Below are 23,909 nucleotides of genomic sequence, written 5' to 3' on the forward strand. Positions count from 1 at the left end.
ACTATAGATTGAATTACTTAAACCCACCTGCTTTTGTCAGGAAGAGTTAGGCTGACTTAAAGGTGATAAAAATCAGTTCTATTTGGCATTCATGTTTTACCATTTAGTGCTGACAATGGGGATGGCCAAATATTGTGTATTCAGAAATTCAGAATTAATCAATATCAAGTGGCTCAGAACAGAATTAATCATTCTACCTCCTGATCTGTAGTTACATACAAATGTATAGCTTTCACCACTCACTGAAAGTTCCAAAGCAAAATTCCTGTATAGTCTGAGCTGCTAAAATTCACAGAACACTAAGAATACTAATAAATATACTGTAGTATGATTCCAATGTTTAAACAGGAATACAATTATAATGGTTATCAAAGCTGATACTGGTATTATAGTTTCTTTTGGTTCTTTATAAGCCCCTTACTACATTTCAGGAAGTGTCTTTTCACTACTAATCGTTATTTATGCACATTAAAAAAGAACTTAAAATTATTTTCTATGATGGATTATAGAATGAAGACTCTTAGAGTTTCTAAGTGTTTAGATAAATCTGCAAAAACCTATATTCTTTCTAATGCCACTATGACAATGATGAACTCATCTATCTCTACATTATCCATTATCCCAGAGATAAAACATTTTATGTAACTGTTCAAGAGAGATGATTTATGGCTTTTCAATTTTGAAAATTTCATATTTAGTGTCACATTAAGCTTTTCTAAACCAGTCTTCTACTATTAGCTATTCATTTAGCTTCTTAAAAAAGGACAAAAGATAATGCCACATCACATATTCAGCTTCCTCCCTTCTTGGAAAACTAACATTTCTCTTAATGGCACACTCCTTTCCTTAAGAGTACAGGGCCAGTTCTCTTGTGTAATTTTGTGTAAAAGGATGTATCATAAACATTTCAGATTTTCTGTGTCATGTGGTCTCTGTTGCAACTTCTGTTGTATGAGAAAGCAGCCACAGTCAGTATGTATGTACAAGAAAAAGGAGCAGCCCACCAGTTTAGGCCTGTGGGGCAGCACGGGTCCCTACCGAAGAACAGATAAATATATGAGAGCAGTTTGGAAGAAACTGGTCTCTACTCAGAATTTAGCAGTTAATTACTTTAACACCCTGAGGTTGAACACTTTGAATTCAGTTATCTTCATTTAGTTAAGATTCTTCCACTAAAACTCAGTACATCATCATGCCTTTTATCAGGAATAATTTATCCTCATTTAAGAACTTGCTTAAGTATTGTTATTGAGAAATTCAATTTTAAAATTAATAAAGGATATCCATACAATTTAAAATCCAATTTAATTTTTTAAAAACTTAATGAAAAATATAACAAAATCAAAACATTTAAAGTAAGTACACTCACTACCCACTCTAGTTAATTCATTTAAGTCATACCAACTATAGAATATGAAAAATAAATTCAGAAGTATAATTACTTTAAAATACACTACTTCCACTTTTGTCAGTATTTTACATTTTTGTATATATTCTGTAGTGGAAGCAGAATTTCTCTCTAAAAACATTATCTCCTTAAAATCTTGAGGTGCATATTAGAGCCACAGGCGATATCTGACATATAAAACTGTAGTACAGGCCTTTCAAATTTGGCATTTCACTGGTACAATACAATGACCAAAGTATGTAACTGTACAGTGTCTAGACATCCTAGTAAGAACCATTATTTTCTCAGATGTAGAATGATCAATACATATTCTACAAGGGGCAGTGAGATTAGTAATTCTACAGGGTATGTCTTGACATAATTTCAATTGTATAATAACACAAACAACTTTGTTAAGGCCATGTTTTATTTGCTGATTAATGGACAAAAGGCAATGTAATTTATTTTCAAGTATTTTCTTGAAAGTCTGTGCTCATAAAAATCATGAAAAGTTGGAAAGACTGTTAAATCACTGAAACTTTAAATATATCTTACACAATCTTGTTTGTACAAAAATACAAGTTAAATATAAACATAAAGCAATCATGATAATTTTATGCAAATCTGTTTTATGTGATCTTTAGTTATATATAAAAGTTTCTTGGTTCTGTTATTTGTGAAAAGATCAATACCAGATTGAGTTACTATCTATTGGCAAAGGGCCCTAAAAAGCCTACTTTAGCATTAATCTTTCACAACGGTTATGTGTTGCCTAATTTGAGATCACCAAAACACTGGAAACAAAAGAAAAAAAGGGCAGTTATGTCCATAAACCAACAAATAATTTGGCTGTAATGTATCATAAAACACAAAGAAAGCCCACACAGCTGTACAATAAACATTATGTACTACACACTCTCACACGGGTGCACATGCGCACATGCACCCACTCACAGGACAAGGCCTAATGAGGCGCTGCTTCCAGTTCTATATTCAGCTGTGCATTCTTTCTTACTTCATCAAACGAATAACTTTTGGTCACCTTTCCATTCCTGAAGACAGTATGCAGAAGATCCTGCAGGAATGTAAATTTAATGACTATAGTAAAAAAACCATCAAACTGAGTATGTGTATCATGCTCTGATGAATGTACCTAACTAGTCAAATACAGAGATGCTGATGGTGTTCAACTTAACAATTCTATTATTGAAGTATTACATTTTAAGCCAACTTTCTTAAAAAAATGAACCTAGTTGAGCAATCAATTTTTTTTTTGACCTAGAAGCTTTGTTGCCTAGGAGAATTGTGATCGTCACTGATAAAACACTGACAGTGCAACAAGGCAAACCCCGTCAATGCCAACCTTCCCTTGTCCCTGCCCAACAGACTCAAAACCGATTAAACTTCTCAATTCACAAGTTTAGTGATTTCCACTGCGAAGAGACTGAGTTAAGGATTCTTTCCTTTGAAGTCACTGGTAATCCACTCCATCCAGATAAGAGTAATCAGACAGAGAATAAGGATTAAATTCATTTTGGACCTGGTAAAGCAACTCTTCTCTAAGAAGTTAGCTGCCTCTAGTTTCTCTTTAAAATATTCTACAGAAGTAATTTCAATGTTCCATCTAGTCTGAAGGTCCGTACAACATTATCTAGTTATCTGTCAGTGTGTTGCTTTAAATTACATTGCTCTTGTTGTAGCATTTTTTTTTAATAAGTTTAAATGTAACCTATCAGGGAATGCTGGTTCTTATTCTTTAAGCAGAATGCCTACAAAGACTGCTACCTCAGCTGTTCCAGTGTGTCAATTCACACTCATGTTTTTACTTTTACTGAGTCCAAGTGACTTTAGCACATCTGAGAATCTAATTCAGCAAAATTTTGGTAGCTGCCGCAGTTAAACAAAATCTACTCCAAAAAATTGCACAATAGGCTATATAAAGGGATCTATTTCTAAAAGTTTGACTTACAAATTCATTTTCATTAAAGATAAAAAGCTACTTCATTAATTTTGGCTCAAAATCTTAAAAATGTACTAAACACAACCTGTTGTAAGCAGTAAGTCTGGCATAATGTAAAGAATCCTAACAGTAAGATATTCATGTATTTGTCTATTATTAACTTTTCTAAGAATATATTTATGAGTAGTTTCCCTGTAAAATTGAATTTTCTAATCACATGACTTACAAACCAGAAAGACTGTAACTTCTGAACACACAAAGAGAAACTAAAATATCAGATCATGTGTGAACCACCTTAGCATTCTATACATTTTCTCCATTTGGTTCATTTGAATGTAAAAACCTGAAAACAGTTTTAGAAATTGCATAGCCCCGCCGTTGTCTATTAAAATTACCAATGTCTTACTATAATACAAATAGCCGTGAGAATGCTAAGAACCATATATCTCAATTAATCTTACCTATGCCTTGTCAAAGTGATTCATTGCTAAGTGCAGTCAGATTAAGACCAAATACAAGCTTTTGTATCACTACCACGCTGGTCACTATGTGAAAAAATGAAATTACTTCAATGTCATAAAACTGTTCTGAAAACAATTTAAAAATACAATATAAAAAGCCTCATTATTAATTTGGAGAGCCAATCAACTACCACAAAAACAAATCAGTACAGGCCAGGAATCTAGCTCAGCGGTTCTGGTGCGTGCTTTGCAAGCGCAAGGACCCGAGTTCAATCCCAGGTACCAAAAAAAAAAAAAAGAAACAAAAACAAATCAGTACAGACACATACCTGACCGTATTCCTCAAGGTCTCCTTTTCCTTCCTCAAGTGTAACAAAATTCCCTGCTGGTGTCCTATGTAATGATAACCGGCCCTTTTTGGATCTTTTGTTGGGATCAGCAACTGGGTCCTTGAAGACATTAATCTGAAATCCAGATTAAAAAAGAGAGAAAGAATATTAATCAAGAAATGTTTACCACTCACTTGCAAATAACGCATGTATTTATGTATATTTACATATACATACACATACATATATAAAAAAACCTTGTACATGACTTTTTTTGGTACAAGGGATCGAACTCAGGACCTTGAGCCTGCAAGACAGGCACAGCACCACTGAGCTAAACCCCTGCCCCTGTTGTAACTTTTAAGGTACTTTATGGGTACAAGGAAACAAACCCATGCCTGGCTTTCAGAAACCTAACTCTTTAGCCTGTTTTGAAAAACAGTCAGCTATTATGAAAAAAGATTTGCAAAAAGCCCAAATACCTAGTGTCTTACCACAAAAAAGAATACCTAATAGTCCACTTGTAAGACATCTTTGAAAATTTTAACAGTGACCTTTATTGTACAAAATGTCTTTAAATGGATGCTAAGTATAGTATGCATGCTATTGCAAAACAACAAAGGCTGGAAGGATATTACTACAGTAGAGGCTTTCCCATCTCATAACCTTTCTGTGCTTCCAAGTCAAGATTATGAGAACGTGAAAACATATTAATATACATACTAATACGCCCTTAGTCAGTGTACTCTACCTAGATACACAAAGAAGGTGCTAAAATAGGAGCAAAAGTTGAAGGACAAACCCCAAGGCCATTGGTGACAACATAGCTACACTTGAAGGAACAATTCAGGAGATCTCTGGTTAACTTCTGCAGCAAAGCTCCACCAGAACCAAAGGCAACATTTTCAATGCTCCACTTTTTTTGTTTCATGCCTTCTACAATCTAGAAGATTAAACAGATAAGTAAAACCTAAGTAATTTGGAAGAGGACAGAGGTTAATTTCAAAGGAAAACATTAACAAATAAAGCATCCTAGAGCTGTTTTGTTAACACTCAATAAAGAGATGTGGAAGGCTGACAGAGTTATATTTCACATATTCTTTCTAAATACCCACTTGCCCCAAAAAGGGCATCCTGAGATCGATATGCATGGAAGGGGATTTCATTCATAGTTCTGAATTTGTGTTGTTGTCATTATGGTTGGGTTTGGAGAATGAGGAACTTGCCTATAAATATCTAAGGTAACTTGAGTCAACTTCTCTCACCTACCCCCTTAAGTTATTGCCTAGATGCCAGCAACAAATGCATTGGGACCAATCACTAGACTCTAGGAATGACTCCACTCATGAATACATCACAATACAGCTCATACCACATTACAGGTCATACAGCAAACTATTGGGAATGGACATGTGGGTCAATGATTATTAGTGACAAAAGAAAATACAATTCTCTTTCCTACATAAACAGTTGTGATACTGGCAGTCATTTTACTCTGGCTGGTGCTCTAGTGCCATAAACAAGATTATGGGCAGATGCTCTAGGAGATTTATCATTGGATATTTTTGGAAGAATGATTATCTAACCAGCTACAGAGATCTGTATGACACATGGGTCTGGTGTGTAATATAATTCTTTCAAGGGACATACCTGCACTGAGCAATTAAACTTCATTTAAAATTTCAACTGTCTAATTCTTCTGCTTTTTAGTAGCAGAATTTATCTTTTTTTAAAAGTAGAATAATCAGTATGGAAACACATGCAATTTATTTTAAAGCAATTCCTAAAGTTTGGATTGTACACAAATTTCAAATCTTACTACATGCCTGATTGAACCCAAAGCCCCTGAATAGAGATTTTTTTTTTTTTTGCTGAGAAGACTAAACAAAATGAATTTTAATATGGAAAAAATGCAAAGAATACAGCAGAAAAAGGGAGGAAAAGAAAGGGAAATAGAGACTAAAATGGTTTGAGTAAACACTAGAGAAAATAGCTTCAGACCTGTCACTTGGCTTTTGACATGCTTCAGAAGCACCCTAATGAGGGAATGACAACAGTATCACCTAATATGTCACTGTATTTCCGGCCAAGTTTCTTCGCCAAAAGTTATAAAAGACAGTTTGGAGCTAAAGCGAGCTGTTCTGTTACTGGGAAATTCTAACTAGGGAAAAATTATTATTTAACAACACTTACACATACAAACAGAAGGGAATCTGATAAGACATGAACTGACAAAATAGCACTCTCAGGTACTATTCTTGTGAGTATTTTCATATTGTATATTCAAAATATGAGTCCTATTATGCCACTGGGACTTAATTTTTCTTTTAACAACCATTTATTTGAATTGTGTTACAATGTGAAAGTGCTTTTGCAGTATATTTATGGACATGTCAAAAAGTAAAAAATATTTCAATATACATGATAATGTTTCATTTATACTGCTAGTCCTCTTAGTTCATCAAAAAGAAAGTTTTGTGCTATTACCTATTTGTTTCTTTTTTGTAAGCGTCTTTTCTGTCTATGACTTGTACTCTAACATTCTGGCCATTCTTTTAAGATTATAGTACACAGTGTATTAACTAATGTTATTCTTTAATTTGTTTTGAAATTGTGCTTTATTTTTTCATAAAACTTAAAATATTTTCTTTACTTGTATTACATTAAAATACCATTTTTAAGTACAAATAAAATTTGCTTTTTGCTTCTGTACTTCAAAAGAAACCATCAGCAGAACTAAGAGACAATCTACAATGTGGGAAAAAATTTTTACCAGCTGTTCCTCAGACAAAGGACTATTATCAAGGATATATAAAGAACTCAAAACAATCAGCACCCCCAAATATAAGGACCCGATTCAAAAATGGGCATCCAAAATGAACAGACATTTCTCAGACAAAGAAGTAAAAGCAGCAAGAAAATATTTGAAAAAATGTTCCACATCACTGGTCATTCGAGAGATGCAGATGAAAACAACACTGAGATTCCACCTTACCCCACAAAGAATGGCTGCTATCAAGAAATCACACAATAACAAATGTTGGCGGGGTTGTGGGGAGAAAGGAACTCTTCTCCATTGTTGGTGGGACTGCAGACTAGTGCAACCACTATGGAAATCAATATGGAAATACCTCAAAGAGCTTGGACTGGAGGTTCCATTTGACCCAGCCATCCCTCTGCTGGGTATCTTTCCAAGAGAACTAAAAGAATCATATCACAGAGAAGTATGTGCACCCATGTTTATAGTGGCACAGTTTGTAATAGCTAAATCTTGGAAACAGCCTATTTGCCCATGCATTGGAAACTGGATAAAGAACTTGTGGTTTTTCTATAAAATGGAATATTACTCAGCCATAAAGAGCGAGAGAATAGATTCATTCATAGGAAAATGGATACATATTGAAGATATACTCCTAAGTGAAATAAATGAGTCACACATGTGTTAATACCGAATAGTTTCCCTGGTGTAAATAATCTGCAACAATGCATAAGATTCTAATAAGATTACTGACATTTAGAAATGGGAAGAAAGGAGCTAAAGGTGTAGGGAAGGTGGGATGGGTAGGGGAAGAGTAAAAAGGGAAAAGTAAAAAATGTGAGAGAATGAAAAGATGAAAACAAAGTGTTTGTAGATGGGGAGGGGAGGAGGGGGTGAAGGGAGGGCAGAGGTAAGGGGAAAAAATGAGAATCAAGACCTGTCATGTAGAGGTACAAGATCCCAACAATGAATGTAACTGTACTGTATCCCTAAAATGTACCAATAAACTCAATTAAAGCTGAAAAAAAAATTTGCTTTTTGAAAATAAAAGTAATTTGCTCTTAAGATAAATATAAAACCAATCAATGTTTTGTACTAACTCTCTGTACTTAGTAGACTTAGGGGAAATTTGCAAGAAATGTAGAAAAAAGTTTCCAGGAAAATAATGTAGGGAAGCTAGAAGAAAAAAAAAGTTGACCTATACATAAAATAGTAAGATATAATTAAGCCTAGGAAGAAAATGTTTAAAATATGTTGGAACTCAAAGAAATCTTCTTGGTAACTCAATTCAATACTATTTTAGTATCATTAATGAACCATTCCGATGGAGATGTTCCAGGGACACCCATGGAGACTGAACTCCATCAGAAACAGAAAGAGAAGACAGACACTTTGCATTTTGTCTAATATAAAGAGGATTCCTGCCTCCTTTCATAAATGAACAGATTCATTTTGGTACACACCGGAACAAAGAAACTGAGAATGGGGTTCCACTGTATACCTCAAGGGATGTCACAGGGAGATTGTGATGAGTAGAGTCTAAGAGTGAGGCTGACAGTCAGAGAGGGCAGTTGTTTCAAATAAAACAGATTTTTCATTTTGTCAAAATCAAGGCAACTACCATACACATGTACAAAGCAAAACTGCTAATGAATTCTTCTGCTTCTACAGATACATACTGACTTACTTCCAATATGAAGAAATAGAGTACTAGGTGGTAAGTTAAATCAATGGGCCCAACTTCTTCGAGACATTCTTCAGATATTCCAAGAATGCCTTTGCATGAACACAAAACTATTCAATTCTGACTCTTCTAGTTAAGGGTACATCAATGCCAAAGAGCATGAGTCTCAGTATGTATTCACTTGTTTATGTGGTTAAAAAATAAGTCAAAGTTTTAAGCTGATTCTCAAGTTAAAAATGTGCATATACTCTCAAAATTTACTTTAAAAGCAAGGGAGGAAAAAAAAAAAGAGAAGGGAAAGCCACGGATTTTTGGTTTTTAGAGGCTCAAGTAACTGACTGCCCAACTCAAGGAAGGGGGGCCCAGCAGTGGGAATGGGGAAGCAGGTGTGAGTCCCTGCCAGGGTGTCTCAAATGCAGGTATGGGTAATGGTTCTCTAATGGTACCAAGGAAAGTAACTGTCAGTTCAGCTGTGTGAAGAGGGCAACAGCAATGAAATGTGCTGGCTGACATTTCTTTCCTCAAGATCCTTCATCTTTAGGGCATGGTGGTGCATGACTATAATCCCAGCTCTCTGGCAGGCTGAGACAGGGGGCTTACAAGTTCAGGCCCAGGCTGGGCAACTTAGTAAGACCCCATCTCAAACTAAAAAATAAAAAAAGTGCCGGAGATGTAACTCAGTGCAAAGGTCCTGGGCTCAATCTCCAGTACTACCAAAAAAGAAAATAAAAGGAAAAAAGGGTCTCCAACTCTTCACCACAGTCTTCCATTTCTTCTTCCTTTTTCATATGAAAGCTCCTAATGTCCCAAAACCTAAGGTCTGGGAGCCTGGGAGAGTTTTCTGAAGAAATCTCATTTTTGCTATCGCAATGAGATCAATTCCAGAATTACACATCACCACAGAGTGTATTATATATCATAGCTTTCATTTTCAAATTGACCTCTAGAAAATTTGTAATTTGTGTGCTGATTTTAATCACACTAATCTCTTTCAAACAGAAATTCTCTAATAAACTTTTATGGAGCTTTTTATCACATGGTCTGGTATACATCAAAATGCCAGAGGTTTATGATAGCACAGCATCCACACTGTTAGTGATATTTTTAATTTTCATGGAGTGTTTAAAGTATTAGTTAGAAAGAAATTATAGCTCTTAAAAAGCGTATTTGCAAAACAAAACAGGCAAAAGTTAAAAGACACTATAATACACTATTTGGCTAAATCTAACAATATTAGTGACGACAGTAAGCTATGTTGTAAGCTTAATTTAGAAGAGGTGACAAACCATTTTATAATTTCTGAAAAAGCACCCATTAATAGCAACAAAATTTTAATTCAGAGCTATGTTAGCAGTCAGAACATCTTGTTTTATATTATATTACAGGAATATTCCTTGAGTGATACTATGTTTCTTAATGAGACATCTTTAGAATCATTATCCAAGGTGTTCAGTGAGAAGCAAGTACACTTTGGCTAAAGCTACTATTATTTCTAAAAGGTAAGTGATGCACAAAAGAAATGCACCACCACAGATATTTAAAATACGTACTACAACTGTATTTAGATTATTGATGTGTTGTTTATCAAATTAATAAAAAACAGCTTAATTATAAGGAATTTCTTTTCTGAAACTTTTAATAAAACACATACCTCTTGTAGGGTATTAATATCTACTCCATCCCCTTGAATAACTCTAAGATAAGGTGGCAGCAACTTGTAGCCTTTTGAGTTCTCAGTAACAGGAAATTTCTTACCTAAAATATCTAAAACCTGCATGAAAAAAACACACAAGCAACACAAATAACTGAAACTGAAAAAAATGTTAAAGCTTTTCAAAATTAAAAAAGTTTTGCTTTGTTAGACAATCATGTAAATATAAAATTAAATTGTTTACTTTAAAAACTACATAGTACTACATATAAAGCTATGCAAAAGTTAGTCTTAAATCATTTTAATCACATCAGAGACAGACATGCTATTTATACTAAGTCAATCTATATTATAAAATGACTTAAAACGAGTTTTTTCTTTGCATATTTGAAATTACAGATTAAAATAATCCTTAATGTTACATTAGAACAGTATTTAAAGAAATATTGTGAAGTACAATTTAAAGTCATGATTACACTTTTGACTTAGATTTATTCTGCTTGTGCCAGACTTAAAAATACAAATTCCAATATAAATCCATTTAAATCAAAACTTCAGGGAAACTGACAAAGCTAGGAATAAAATACACACAATCTCACACACACACACGCGCGCGTGCGCATGCACACATGTATGTCACATAGTTGCTCATGTATTCCTTTCTTCTGTTACAGTCAAAATGTATAATACATGGAATAAGTCTGCTCATTCATTTACTGATAAAAATTTTGTAGCAACTGAAATACTTAAAACACAAATTTAAAATTTTACGGAAAAGTCAGATACAAAAGGCCTACAAAAAGACATATCCCTTCCTCAATAATCATTTCCTTTTCCTAAATAAAGTGATTAAAAAATGACAACAATGAGAAAATTCCAGAAGTGATTCAGTTTGTTCTTGTAACTAGTAGCCCACATTTTTTTAGATAATAAAAATGTCAAACTTCTTTAGTTTGTTAAAACCAACAATTTCAGGGTATGACAAGACCTTCAAATAAATGAGCCTATTCTCTGATATTAGAGGGTCTTTGTACCTTTGTCCCATTCCTTCTTAAAGGGTAATTTTATTTTACTTTAAAATTTTTTTGGTACTGGGGATCGAACTTGGGTCCTTGTGCTTGCAAGGCAGGCAGTAGAACCACTGAGCTAAATCCCTGGCCCACTGAAGGGTAATTTTAGCTGAGAAACAGTATAGTAAAGTACAATGACTGCCATCAAAAGACCTACACTGGATACTTGGGCTCCTTATTTCACTTGTGTGAACTTGAGCAATTCAATAACTTCTCTAAGCCTGTTTCTTTTACAACAATTTTATATTTGCCACAGTTTTTTTTTTAATGAGATCAGATGATACATCTAAATGGAAAGCACTTCACACAGTATTTCTGTAGTAAATATCAATTAATCCTCTGATCAGTGCTTTTTGAAAAAGGCAAATCAAGTCCAGAACACAAAAAAGTACAACACCGATTGCTATATTAACAGTCAACAGTACCTCTAAAAAACCACTACTTTAAAAGTATTTTTAAAATTACTGATTTCATATAACTTGAATGTTTTTCCTGTATTAACAACTTCCAAGGTATAACAATGAGTTGTGATTAGAGATAAACCACAATAAAGTTGGGATTAATTAAAATGGTAATACTACTGATTTTGAAGGTATGGGAGAAAGAAAATATCCATTCAGTAGTACCTAATTATCTGTTTGACAAGTTTATAAGTAGCTCATAAGTCTTTGCATCCTTTGTCTGCTATCATGTATGACCTTGGGCAAATTATTAAAAATAAACTGGTCTAGAAAGCTGTAACATAGTGTACATATAAACGAAATTAAGACTAGTGTTATTATAGTTGATCTACAGGTATTTTAATAATCAAGTTATACAGTAAAATTTACCTTTAAAACAGTATCAAGAGGATTTCCAGAATCAGGTCTGATTATTAGTGGTGCCTCTGTACTTCTTGACAATATTAAATGTCTTAAATCTTCACCCCATATTTTCTCACATGCATTATAAATGTCATAGCTATCGCTGACCACAGATACAGGCACTGATGAAAACTGTGTTACTATATGTTCAAAAGCATCTTTTTCATGGTCTTTCCCCCAAGCTGTTATCGTACTAGAAAACAAAATAAAAATACACATTTACTTAGGCAGACATATAATCTATTCCTAAAGCACCATTAACCATATACTACGTTTGCTATGCTATAGCAACATCACAGAGGTGGTGAGTGATTTAATTTAATGGATGCACATCAAAGGGGATGGATTATTTAGGCCAAATCAGCACTTGACTGTCTTTTTAAAACACTATCTTATTATGCTTCAGTTGTTCTAAATGCCTTTCACACTTTATGCCAGGATGTTAGAAAGAATACATACTCTCATTACTTTGTTAGGCATCGCAAGCAATTGGCTCCCTTCTGTGAATGTTTGAAACTGCGTACCAGCAAATTCTACGGACATAATTTTGTCTTTTTTATCTTATAAAATCTTACTTTAAAGGAAATTACTTAAACAACTGTTTATTCCACTTGTGTATATTCAACCAACTCTTTGCCTGTTATACCTTCAAATGGTCAGCAATAAGCAGTTATTTATTTTATTCATAAAATACTATTTATACACGCCCAAGGAACAGGAATTTTAATGTTTAGTTTGAGAAAACATAATTAAGATGGGGACAGAGTATGACAGCTTATAAATTTAGAGGCAAGAAATATTAGGTAAGAATGGCTGTGATTTTTCCAAAGTCCTCAATAATGGTTTCTCTTATTGAATAGTTTAGTATCTAATGTGTAATTTTAAGTATTTGTTGTTTAATTAATATGCAGTTTAATTAGTCTTACAAAATTTAATAAATTGAAAATTATAATTTCTTATGCCAATCCACTTTTCTTCCCTGCTAATTTTATAGATTTTGCTTTTACCCTGTTCTCAGTGAAATAATGAATGGATAGCCCATTCATTATAAAGCCCATGTAAGTATTAAGTTTAATCCAAAACTATCTGAAAAGTTATACTAACAAGTTGGAATTTGCCATTTCATACAATTCTTTTTTTCCTGAAGGATGGGAGTAAACTCATTTTCTCATATGGTGGAAGACAGCAGGTGAGCAGGTACACTTCAGGACTCTGAACACCTCCTGACCCAGACACTGCCCTTGTCTGAAACCCAGAGAGGTTCTATTCATACCAAACTCATTTGATAGTGAACACTCTTGGTCGACACTATAAAGGCTCCCAATGGCTAAGATGCCAGTTTTTGGCTTCACGTAAGAACCTGCAGGCCAAAGGGAAACGTAAGACATATATATATATATATATATTTATTTATATTTATATATATATATAAATATAAAAAGAGAAGCTCCCTTCTTCAAAATCAGTTGCTACTGTCCTCTTCAGAAGGAAGAGAATTAAGCTCAATGACTATCAAAACTAGAGAGTTTTATAAACATTAAGAATAAACTATTACATTCAAATCACTGTTTATGCAGCTATCGCTTTACTGAAGTTTTATCAATACAGCTGTCAAAGTTTAGCTCTCATTTTCCTTGCTTTCCCCATGGTATGTGAACTTTCTGGAAGCTTTCTTTTTCTAAAGCAGTGCCATCTTCCACATTTCAGTCCCCTTTCTACTTGTAGGTTCCTCTGCCAACTTCCCCAGACGCTGTGCTCTTCATCCATCTAACCTGTGAAATGTTAGTATCACTCGCTGCTCTCACCTAGGCAATTGTCGCCCTCTGTAATCCCTTCCTGTGTGAAAGACCTGAAGTGTGCAAAATTACCTCAAGTGGTGAGGGTTTTCAGTATTTGTATGTTGGCTCATGTTTCTCTTCTGGGCTCCCAACGACTTTGTTAGGGAGGAGGCCACAGACATGTCCCATGTCCTCCTTCTGCACAATCCTATAACACTTACTCTTAAAGTATGGATATCATAAATTTTATTAAATCCAACCCATGCTATTCCTCTAATTTCAAGAATCAAATTAAACGAGTTTTACCTCCTCTTTTTGTTTGGCTGGATGGAGCAAATGAGGAACAGATAGATAAGGGACTTGCCCAAGGCCACCCATGATGTCAGGTGTAAGGTCACTCATACTTTTCAACTTTCAGTACAGTTCCCTTTTTCACTCTACTGTTGTTTAAAAATATTTCTATAAGAATATAGAGCATTCTTCTATATTAATAATTCAAATAAATAGGATAAGACTATAAAAAGAAAATGAGTTTTTCACCCTGTGCTACATAGTGTCTTTTCATTTTAACACTAAAGTCCTAAAGATGATATTATCTTTATTCTCGGGTTTAAGGTATGATATTATGGCTTGGAAACAAAATCGTAAGGAAAAGAGCCTAGTGTATGATTAACATATTAAATTCTTAAAAGATGTATATACTTAAGTCAAAAATAAAAATTACCCCAAAGCTTATGTGCTAACAATGCCCTTAATTTTTTCTGTTCATTAGTCTTAAACCTTGTATGTAACAACCCTATCAATACAGCAATGCTTATAAATGTTGGCGCAATCTACTCTCCAGCAACTCCAACTGTGATCACATTTTTAGGAATTTTATCTCCTAAGCCACTGCTCATATTTATATACTCCTTTCCATTCATTTAGACACTTGGTTCTGGATCTCATCACCTCAAAATTGCTATAAGTTAAGGCCTAGCTTCTATTTTTCCTTTTTTTAGTTCACTGGCTATCCTGCCATCAAAATATTCTCTTAAAATATGTCTCTGGAAACATAACCTTTCCTCTCAAAAACTTCAGGGCTTGCACTCATTTGAAAATGCCTAATTAAGAATAAGTTAGTATGATGTACACACAGTTTAACAGTCAATGTTAAAACAAGTCTGGAGGCTCTTACTAACAATATTCTACATTCCCTACAAAATCCTTTTCCACTCTTATTCCTGGAACACATTACCACACTTCCCTGTTCATCACAATGTTTATTCGACACACAGAAATATGCAAACAATATTATTCAGAGAACGCATGACCACCCAGTATCTGCTTTAAGCTGTGTCATTCCTTCAAGAAGTCAAGATTTCACATGCTATCTCTATTAAACCTTTCCTCATCCTGCCAGTGCAGTAGGATCCTTCTCTTCTAGGCTTGTACCATGGTACCTTAATTGTACCTCTTTAGTAATTTAACCAGTAAAGTGGACTGTTACTAGTGCTCTGTTTTTATCTTAAGGAGAGGGTCAGTTTTTAACATGTTTCTGTAAAGCACCCAACAGACTGCCTTGCACAGGAAGGCTGGCCAATCATTAATAACAACAAATAATAACAAATCTCAGCTCTATTCTCAACTCACTGCTAGTTTTAGCACCTTACAATTTTCAACGAGTAGAACTTAATTAACATTCCTGAATGGTTATGGTAAATATTAATGCTTAAGAACAAGAAATGATTTGACATGTATTTTAAAAGTTGCATTTACTTTCAATAAAGTGGACTCTAGGACTGGAACAGCTGCAACCTAAGTTATAATTTCCTTCTACTTTAGTAAGAGCAAATAAGGAAACAGTTTGAACACTCTTCATCAAAAAGGCTTACCTGCTCATTTATAACTAGAGGTACTGAGGGCTAGATGACAATTTCCAAGCAGGCAGGGAAGGTCAAGTAAAAAGCAAGGCAAAGAGGACTGGGGATTTTGCTCAGTGGTGCTGCTGCCTGCCTTGCAAGAGCAAGGTCCTGAGTTTGATCCCCAGTACCAAACAAACAAACAAAAAGCAGGGCAAGGGAAAAAAGCAACCAATACTTACAGTGCTTTCAAATTTAATTTAATGAAGCAGATTTATCAGTTTATAGCAATATAGTAAATAAAACACTTTTTTAAAATAAAGACCTGAAATTGCCCCATTAGGGAGTTAAAAGTTCTAAACCTCCTGAAACTACTCTTTATACAAAATACAAATACAGTATTGAATTTATATTATTTCTGAACATTTATCACAGCACCTGGCTCTGTAGCTCAGCAAACATCACTGAGTTAAAATACCAAAGTGAAAAGAATTAGTTTTAGAAAACAAATGTTTAACAAAATGATAAAAACAAATACCATTTTACCTGTGTTCTGCTGCTGGAACAGAATAGCCTGGAACAGGATCTTTTGTGCCATAGTATTTTTTAATTAGAGCAATTCCCGCTACTGTATCTGTTCCTTTGAAGTTAACCAAATGAGCAGATGCCCCTATGCCAGCAGTCTGGAAAATCAACATAAACCAAAATTCAAAAATGAAAATGAAAAATCCATATTTAAGGTATTTAGCATAGCCCAAAGGACTCTTTAGCCAGCGATGGTGAACCTTTACAGCTTTCAGTAACAAACAGCCTGCTGCAGTGCACGTGTCATAGGTTCGTCTTTAGTATTCAGAGATATTCATATATTTTCAGAGACAACAGTTCCTATGACAAAGACTTTTCCTAAATAAGGATTCCGCTGTTATCTCTTCCGAGACCCATTTAACAATACAGTGACTCTTCCCCAGTTTCCACTCTCTCACCTCGTCTTCCCTTCTCTGTAGCATTATTTATTATGTCCATTATTCTATCTCCGTCTATCCCTCCACGTGGTATCTAAAGTACTGGGACATATGCTGAAGGATATATCCCATGAACTTGAACAGAGGCTGATATATATATAGTAGGTACTTAGTATGTATCTATTGACTAAATCTCTGGAATTTCAAAAGGCGGCATACATAGAACCATGATCAATCCCAACAATATACCGAAAAATTTAGAGCACTAACTCTCGTGATCCACATTTGATTAATAAACAAGATTCATTTCAGTGTCTTACCTCTTGGGAAGAAACTCCTCTGTAGCCAAAATCATGTAACTTGTATTCCAGACCATCTAAGTTACCAGAAGTTTCTAACAAATATCTGGCCAATATTTTCTTCTGCTCTCTAGAGTTTGTGGCCACAGTGATCGGATACCAGGATTGAACAAGAATAGTCTGTAGTAACAAAATCAACCACAAAAATTAACGCATAAAATACAAGGCTCTTTCTGAGGAAAATCCTAGCTTTCCCTGGAAGGATGTCCTGCACTTCCACACTATCAAAAATATCAATTGGAAATTTCAACTGAATGGCAGGATGTGTAACTTATACATTTTAGATACAATACATAGCTTAGCTCTCAAATCAGCAACAAAGGTGACACGCCAAACCACTGTTAGTGAAGAACTTCAAATCACCACATTTCCATCTAAATCTTCCAAAAGGAAAATAATATTTTGAAAGAATTAGTGAAGGAACAATTTTTAAAAGAATTTTCAATTTGCCATAGACTGATAATTTTATAAAGTTCAATCACTCATGGATATGAAGGCAATGTTGAATTGCCAAAATAAAAAAAATTGATTTCTTCCCTGAATATGGACCTGAACCAAACAGGTGGTTTATGGGCCACATCTTGAACAGTACTGGTTTAAAGAAGTTCCTCATATTTCCATCTCCAGGTAGTTTTGGATCTAGTATGACTACTAGTAAATCACATACTTGAGATACTTCATTCTTAGCATGACAAAATTCTATTCAACAAATTGTGCTTTATCCTTTTTTTTTTTTCTTTTTCTTTTTCTTTTTGTGGTAGTAGGGCTAGAACTCAGGTCCTTGTGCTTGCAAGGCAGGCAGTGGAACCACTGAGCCAAATCCTCAGCCCTACTTTATCCTTGTTTTTAAATGAAGTTTTATTACAAGAAAGCCGCATGAAACACTTCTGCATGTCAAACAACTACAGGGTCACTCCATTTTGTAATGCCAGTGGTTACACGTTCTCAAATGAGGAAATGGAAGAAATGCTAGGTTCATATCTTCCCCACTCCTACTTCATTTACTTGATTTTTCTTTTTTTCTTGGCTTCTGGAAGCCAATGAAAGTCTAATGCTCAATCATAGCAGTCATATTAATTGCTCTGGCTTGGGAATTTACCTCTCCACTCCAGGACCATTATTTTATAAACATTATGTTATCAGAAGCAGCTTAAAAGCTATTTTAGAAAGAGCTGTTAAATGATAACAATGTCTGAGCTAAAACAAAAGGATAACTTCATAGTTAAATTTCACAAAACAAGCTTTTACTAAATACCAGAAGTGACCGGTAAATAAAGCAAGCAAAAACAAATAAAGAGATTATTTTAGTTTAGGTTTGCCTAAGGTTAAATCTGGTCATCTAAAAAGAAAAATATTGTAACATTTGATTCTGTGACTGGCTAAATACAGCCCCTGCAGCTCCTGTCAAGGGCTGGAGTCTACTTCTTCACCCTTGATTCAGGGCTATCTTTATAATTTGTTTTTGACCGAAATGATGTGGCTGAAGTCATGCTGTGTGACTTCAAAGCCCCAGTTTCTAGAGGGTTTGAACTAATGTGCTGAGAAGCAGGCTTGGCTAATTAGTGGGCCAGTGGTCCCTGCTGTCTGAGCTAACCTTTTGAGTGAACCTTTTAGGCTGTCCAACCCTAGCCAACCCCTCAACCAAATGGGATGGAGAAGTCCAAGCATGACCAGTAGGCAACAGACTCCTGGGAAACAACAGTTGTGTTAAGCTACTAAATTTGGGGATAGTTTGTTACACAAAGCTGATGCAACTCCTAACTCAGGCTTTACAACCAGTCACTTCCACTCTGAGCATTCTGCTCCTGAAATTCCTCTGCCAATGACCATGATTCTCCTAACTCCTAATCTTCGGCTTCTGTGACTTAGTCTTCATGTTTCCACCTGTTACCATTCTAAAGCAAGTGTCATTCATGCTGCATCATGCCCTAAAACCCCTAAATAGTCACCTACTGTTCATAATGACGAAAAACTAAAACAGAACTGAGGCTTTCTGTAAGCTTACTCAGTTTACCACCTAAATTCTGTCTCCTATAATAATTTACATCACAGCCCTCAATGAATTATGTGTCACTCTAAAAACACTGAGATCTATATCACCCATATAAAATTTTTTTTCCCATTTCATAATCCCTTACACAGAACAATCTATTTTTCTGGTACCAACACAGCATAAATTCAGTATAGTATAAAATACGTTAAGAATGAATTACCACCTGACCCTCAGAGCTCTTAGTAAGACAAATCTTATGCTATTTTCAGTGCCCAGCATTTTTTGGGTATACAGCTTACACTCAAATCAATATTCATGCGTCAAATTTAATTCAATCAATTCTCACATTTTCATTCAATTCAGATATTAGTATTATGTAGGAGTATCAGAAAGATACAAAACAATGTGAAAAACTCTAGTTGAGTTATAAAGGTAGAAGATTGACCTTACCCCTCGAAAAATGCCAGGGAAGGAGAGAAATAACTATCAGACACAGTGATCCTTCACATCACATTTCCTTCCACAGTCCAACAAAATCAGCTTAAATTATACTCTTAACAAAATCACTGCCTTTTTAAAAAGATCACTGTAGGTGTAAGCAAGGGAAAAAAAGGCAAGTTAGTCTGGGTTAATCCAAGGTCTGATGAAGTAGGCCTTGTTGGAAACTTCCAAAACAGCAATTTGCCACACAAGATAAAAGTTTAGCTGGAAACTAAGACTATAAAGTAAATGAACCTGTAATTTCTTTTCAGAACTCTCCATTATAATGTCACTGTGCAGGACAAGGACTTTATAGAATGAGAAATGGTGTGGTATAGAAGGCAGGCCACACCTACACTGCTTGCTAGTCTGTTCAACTCCCAGGACTCAGTTTCCTCACCTATGAAATGACATTTCATTGGAGGAATCGTTTTTAAGTTATTTTTTTCCCCTTTATTTTGGGAGGGCTCCTAGGCTCTCGTTTTGAAATCTGATGAGAGGACTAAAGTTTCTTTTAACACTAATGCTGAAATTAATAAAGCAACTCAGTAATTTTACTGTTTTAAAGTTCAGTGTACTACGAGAGGAATAACAATCACCGAACAGTTACTAATAACTGTGAATATAAAATGGGAAAGAACTGAAAGAAATACTGCTTGGTGCTATTACTTAAAGGGTTTTAAAATAGGAATAGCTTTAAGTTTGTAAACAAGTATGTTGGATCTGATAACAACATTTATTGGATGTGATACAAGGTGTAAACTTAAGGTTGGGAATTAATAAGAACAGGGTGAATTTCTTCCACCCCCATAAATGAGGCAAAGTGATTAGGAATATGACTATTCTGGAGCTGTGCAGAGTAAAAAAAAAATTTTTTTTAAAGACAGGTTCTGTTAGAAACTCCAAGAAGACAACAGGGAATAGTATTAGACCATAAATTCTTGTGTCCTAGATAAAAATTACCTACTTAGAACAGAAACAATTTTTAAAAAGCATATATATGTATGGTAAACTCAATATAAATTGTTTTAGGTTATAAGCTACTAAAAACAAGGTTATACTTACACTTTTTAAACAAAATCTGTCCTATGCTGGCTTTGTGTTCAGTAATTCAACTACCAATCTAAGATGTCTGATGTATTTTTTACTTTATGGATTCTTAGTAAAATGTAACAAAAAAAAGTAATAGTTATTAAAAAACAAAAACTTTCTTACTGCCACTGTTTCTTCACTTTTAGAAGAGGATAAAGCAAACCATACATGAAGCAAGGTGGAACAGTAACAGACTTTTATAAATATTTGCCTTCGGGTACCTCGATTAGATGCAAGGAATAGTACCTATTGATGAAATCTTGTCTGAGAACTAAAAAGAAAATGAAAGTTTATCTTCAAATAACAAATTTCCTTCGTGTTTAGGATCTTTGAGATTTTAAGGTAAAAGACTAGTCTAGAGTATGCGGTTAAGAACTCTGGGTAGGGGAGAGGATAGGAGGTTTTCCATGTGTAAGGCCCTAGGTTCAGTCCTCCTGGTATGCCTCTTATAAACAGAATCTATACTACAGAGATGAGAAGCTGAGTAGGCTGTTAGTTACCACAATGTAGCTAGCTGTGTGAAAAACTCATGGTTACTTAAGGTATACTTGTAAGGAAAACCAAAAACCACCTTGCAATGCAAACCAACAGCTCAGGATATGCCCTCCTTTTATATTTAGAAATTAAATATTAATGAATAGTCAATCTTGTTTGTATTAAGAAGAGAAACTGAAAAATATCAGATGGTGGAACTCAACATCTCAACTGAACAGAGAAGAATGAAGTAGTTATTAAAAGTTGGAACAATGTTCTTCTAATCTAATTGGAACAGAATATCCATGAAATGTCTTTTAAGTCATTAAAAATATACCTGTGCTATTTTCCTCTAAGATAATACATATTTAGAATTAAAACAAATAAGGAAGCCACCTAAGCTTTAAAAGTAATAATTTAATTTAGATAAAATCACCAAACATTAGATTTTACTGGAAAGAACCTTAATGATTCAACTGTCCAACTGTCATTTTATAGACAAGGAAACTGAGTTTTGGAAAAGATAAGTAAATTGTAGGAGATTATATAGTTGTATTAGTAGCAAATTCTCAACTAGAACCCTAGTTTAATAGGTCTTTATCACCAATCATTATTAAGAAAAACAACAACAGCAACAGTTACTCACCTCAATCCAATTTGTAAGCCAATAGCACTCTGGATCAGTGTTTTCCACGGTAAAGAGGACATTTCCTCTGGGAATGACAGAGCCTTCAGGAACAGCCTTTACTTCTATAGGGAGATGCCCATCATATTTCTGGTAGGAAATACAATGAATTCATTCATTCAACACAGGATATGCACATGCTGTTTAAGATTCCTTATATCTTATGGAAGCCATACTTACTGTTACAGAAGTTACCATTGCAGATGTTATATTATTAGCAATAATCTAGTCATAATATACCCAGCTTCCTAAAATTAATTACCATTATTAATAATGTAGGCACTGATACTAATTTTTTTTTTTTTTTTACTGATACTAATTTTTAAATTTAATGCTGTCAACTGTTTCTCCTAAGGACACTTATCAGAAAAGTGACAGATAATTACAAACTAATTAGAAATAGTTTTTTCCTGGCCTTTCAGAAAACCAGGAAGGTTTATATTTTTATTCTACTGTATTCTAAAAGTATTCCAAGAACACTACCTTTATTTAACACAGGTCAAAGACATAAAATGGGGGATTGCTAAAACAGAATAAAAGAAATCAAAAGAAAAGAGGGAAATCCCTGCAGAAGAATCTTAAATGAGTTGTCTGTATTCTTGTAGTAGACTAAAACCATGAGAGGCTAATCACAGAATCCTGGCAACACCTAAATCTGACTTTAGCAACTTCTTGTTAATGTAACAGGTTCCCTCCATAATCAGGCTGAGGGTTATTTTGCTACAGGGTGTGTTACTAGGCATCTTAACTTCAGCTGAAAGCCGTGGTTCACTTACTCGTCTTTTTCAAAGACCCATGTTAGCAAAACTCCATATGTTAATACACATATTATATGATGTAAAGGTCTTGCATTTATGAGCTATGAATTAATGCTTAATGAGATGTCAACAGATTTCATTTGTAATACAGAAACCAGCAAAGGACATTCAGTGTCATAATACAGTTGCTTATGTCTTTGAATGCTCAGAAGTTTAAGCAATAGATTCAAACATAATAGATATGAGTATTATAATAAAGAATAAAGTTCATGGATCTGTACCAAACCATTCTAACCAGAGGGTGAAATTTCCCAGTTATTTTACAGTTATAGACTCAGAGCACCTATTTTCAGGCAAAGAAATAGAACTACATTTTGAAACTGTCAAATAGCCACACTCTTTAAAATTAGAGTGATCTTTCTCTAATAATTACATGTTCTTAGGTAGATTTAAGAAGGGATTAGACTACTTTCCTGAAAAATGTTATTCAAGTTATAATTCATTTACTTAACAAATTACTTAGATGTTCTATACATTCTATCTGGTCACGATTTACACTTAGGGGGAAAAAAGCCAAATGTTAACTCTATACCTTTATACAGCGACGTCTAAAAAAAGCTACTACATTCAGGTCACAAATAAGAGTCCAATTTTTCTATTCAACTGCTTTTGCAAGAAACTGAACTAAACACAACATCGTAACAGATCAAAACATGAAACTGCTTTTTACCTCAAGAATGTAGTTCCATCCCTTTTCATTAAAGACATCATCCTGGAAATGTTCTTTGTACACTTCTTTGGCTTCTTGGATTTTCTCTTTGGTCACAACCTTACCTATAAGGATACACATGACCCATTTACAGTTCTAGAGACATTTTCTGAATTGCTGAACTGTCATGGATTTAATGTCTTTAGCTATTTTACCCATTCTATACATTAAATAACGAGAAATTGAACGACTTGGTTAACAGCAGAGTCAGAAAAGGGATTTATACTTTACACTCACTTTAACCATAAATGTCAACTTATTTTAAAAGCAGGTAACAAAAAAAGTATTACTTGCATTAAAAAATAAATCTCAATAAAGTATAAATTGAGTCATTCTTTGAGATGATTCAAAAACTTCATACATTTTCCAGGTGAAATGTTTTATTCATAAGCAATGTGATATCATTAGGGCTAGTAAGCCTGTAATTTTCACAATTATTAAATTTTTGCCCTCAATACAATTTTATTTAATTTTTATCTATAAAACAAAAATAACAGGAAAGTATCTACTTAAAGGATGGCTACAAAAAATAAATGAGTTTAGGCACAGGACTGT

At 34.2% G+C, this 23,909-nt stretch overlaps 1 protein-coding gene across 1 annotated transcript in view; it reads right to left on the reverse strand.

The window, feature by feature from the left end:
- Positions 1-1,346: 1,346 nt before the first annotated feature.
- Positions 1,347-23,909, reverse strand: part of Nampt (nicotinamide phosphoribosyltransferase) — a 32,966-nt gene continuing 10,403 nt past the window's right edge. The window contains exons 3-11 of the mRNA XM_033756754.1: positions 23,316-23,419; positions 21,789-21,917; positions 17,065-17,223; positions 16,329-16,465; positions 12,131-12,356; positions 10,231-10,350; positions 4,940-5,080; positions 4,138-4,272; positions 1,347-2,462 (exon numbers count right to left, since the gene is read on the reverse strand). Coding sequence (XP_033612645.1) covers positions 2,352-2,462; positions 4,138-4,272; positions 4,940-5,080; positions 10,231-10,350; positions 12,131-12,356; positions 16,329-16,465; positions 17,065-17,223; positions 21,789-21,917; positions 23,316-23,419 — 1,262 coding nt within the window. The 3' untranslated portion in view covers positions 1,347-2,351. The remainder of the gene's footprint in view (positions 2,463-4,137; positions 4,273-4,939; positions 5,081-10,230; positions 10,351-12,130; positions 12,357-16,328; positions 16,466-17,064; positions 17,224-21,788; positions 21,918-23,315; positions 23,420-23,909) is intronic.

This window comes from Fukomys damarensis, unplaced genomic scaffold, assembly GCF_012274545.1.
Source record: "Fukomys damarensis isolate Sample0158 unplaced genomic scaffold, DMR_v1.0_HiC HiC_scaffold_4, whole genome shotgun sequence".
NCBI lineage: Eukaryota > Metazoa > Chordata > Mammalia > Rodentia > Bathyergidae > Fukomys > Fukomys damarensis.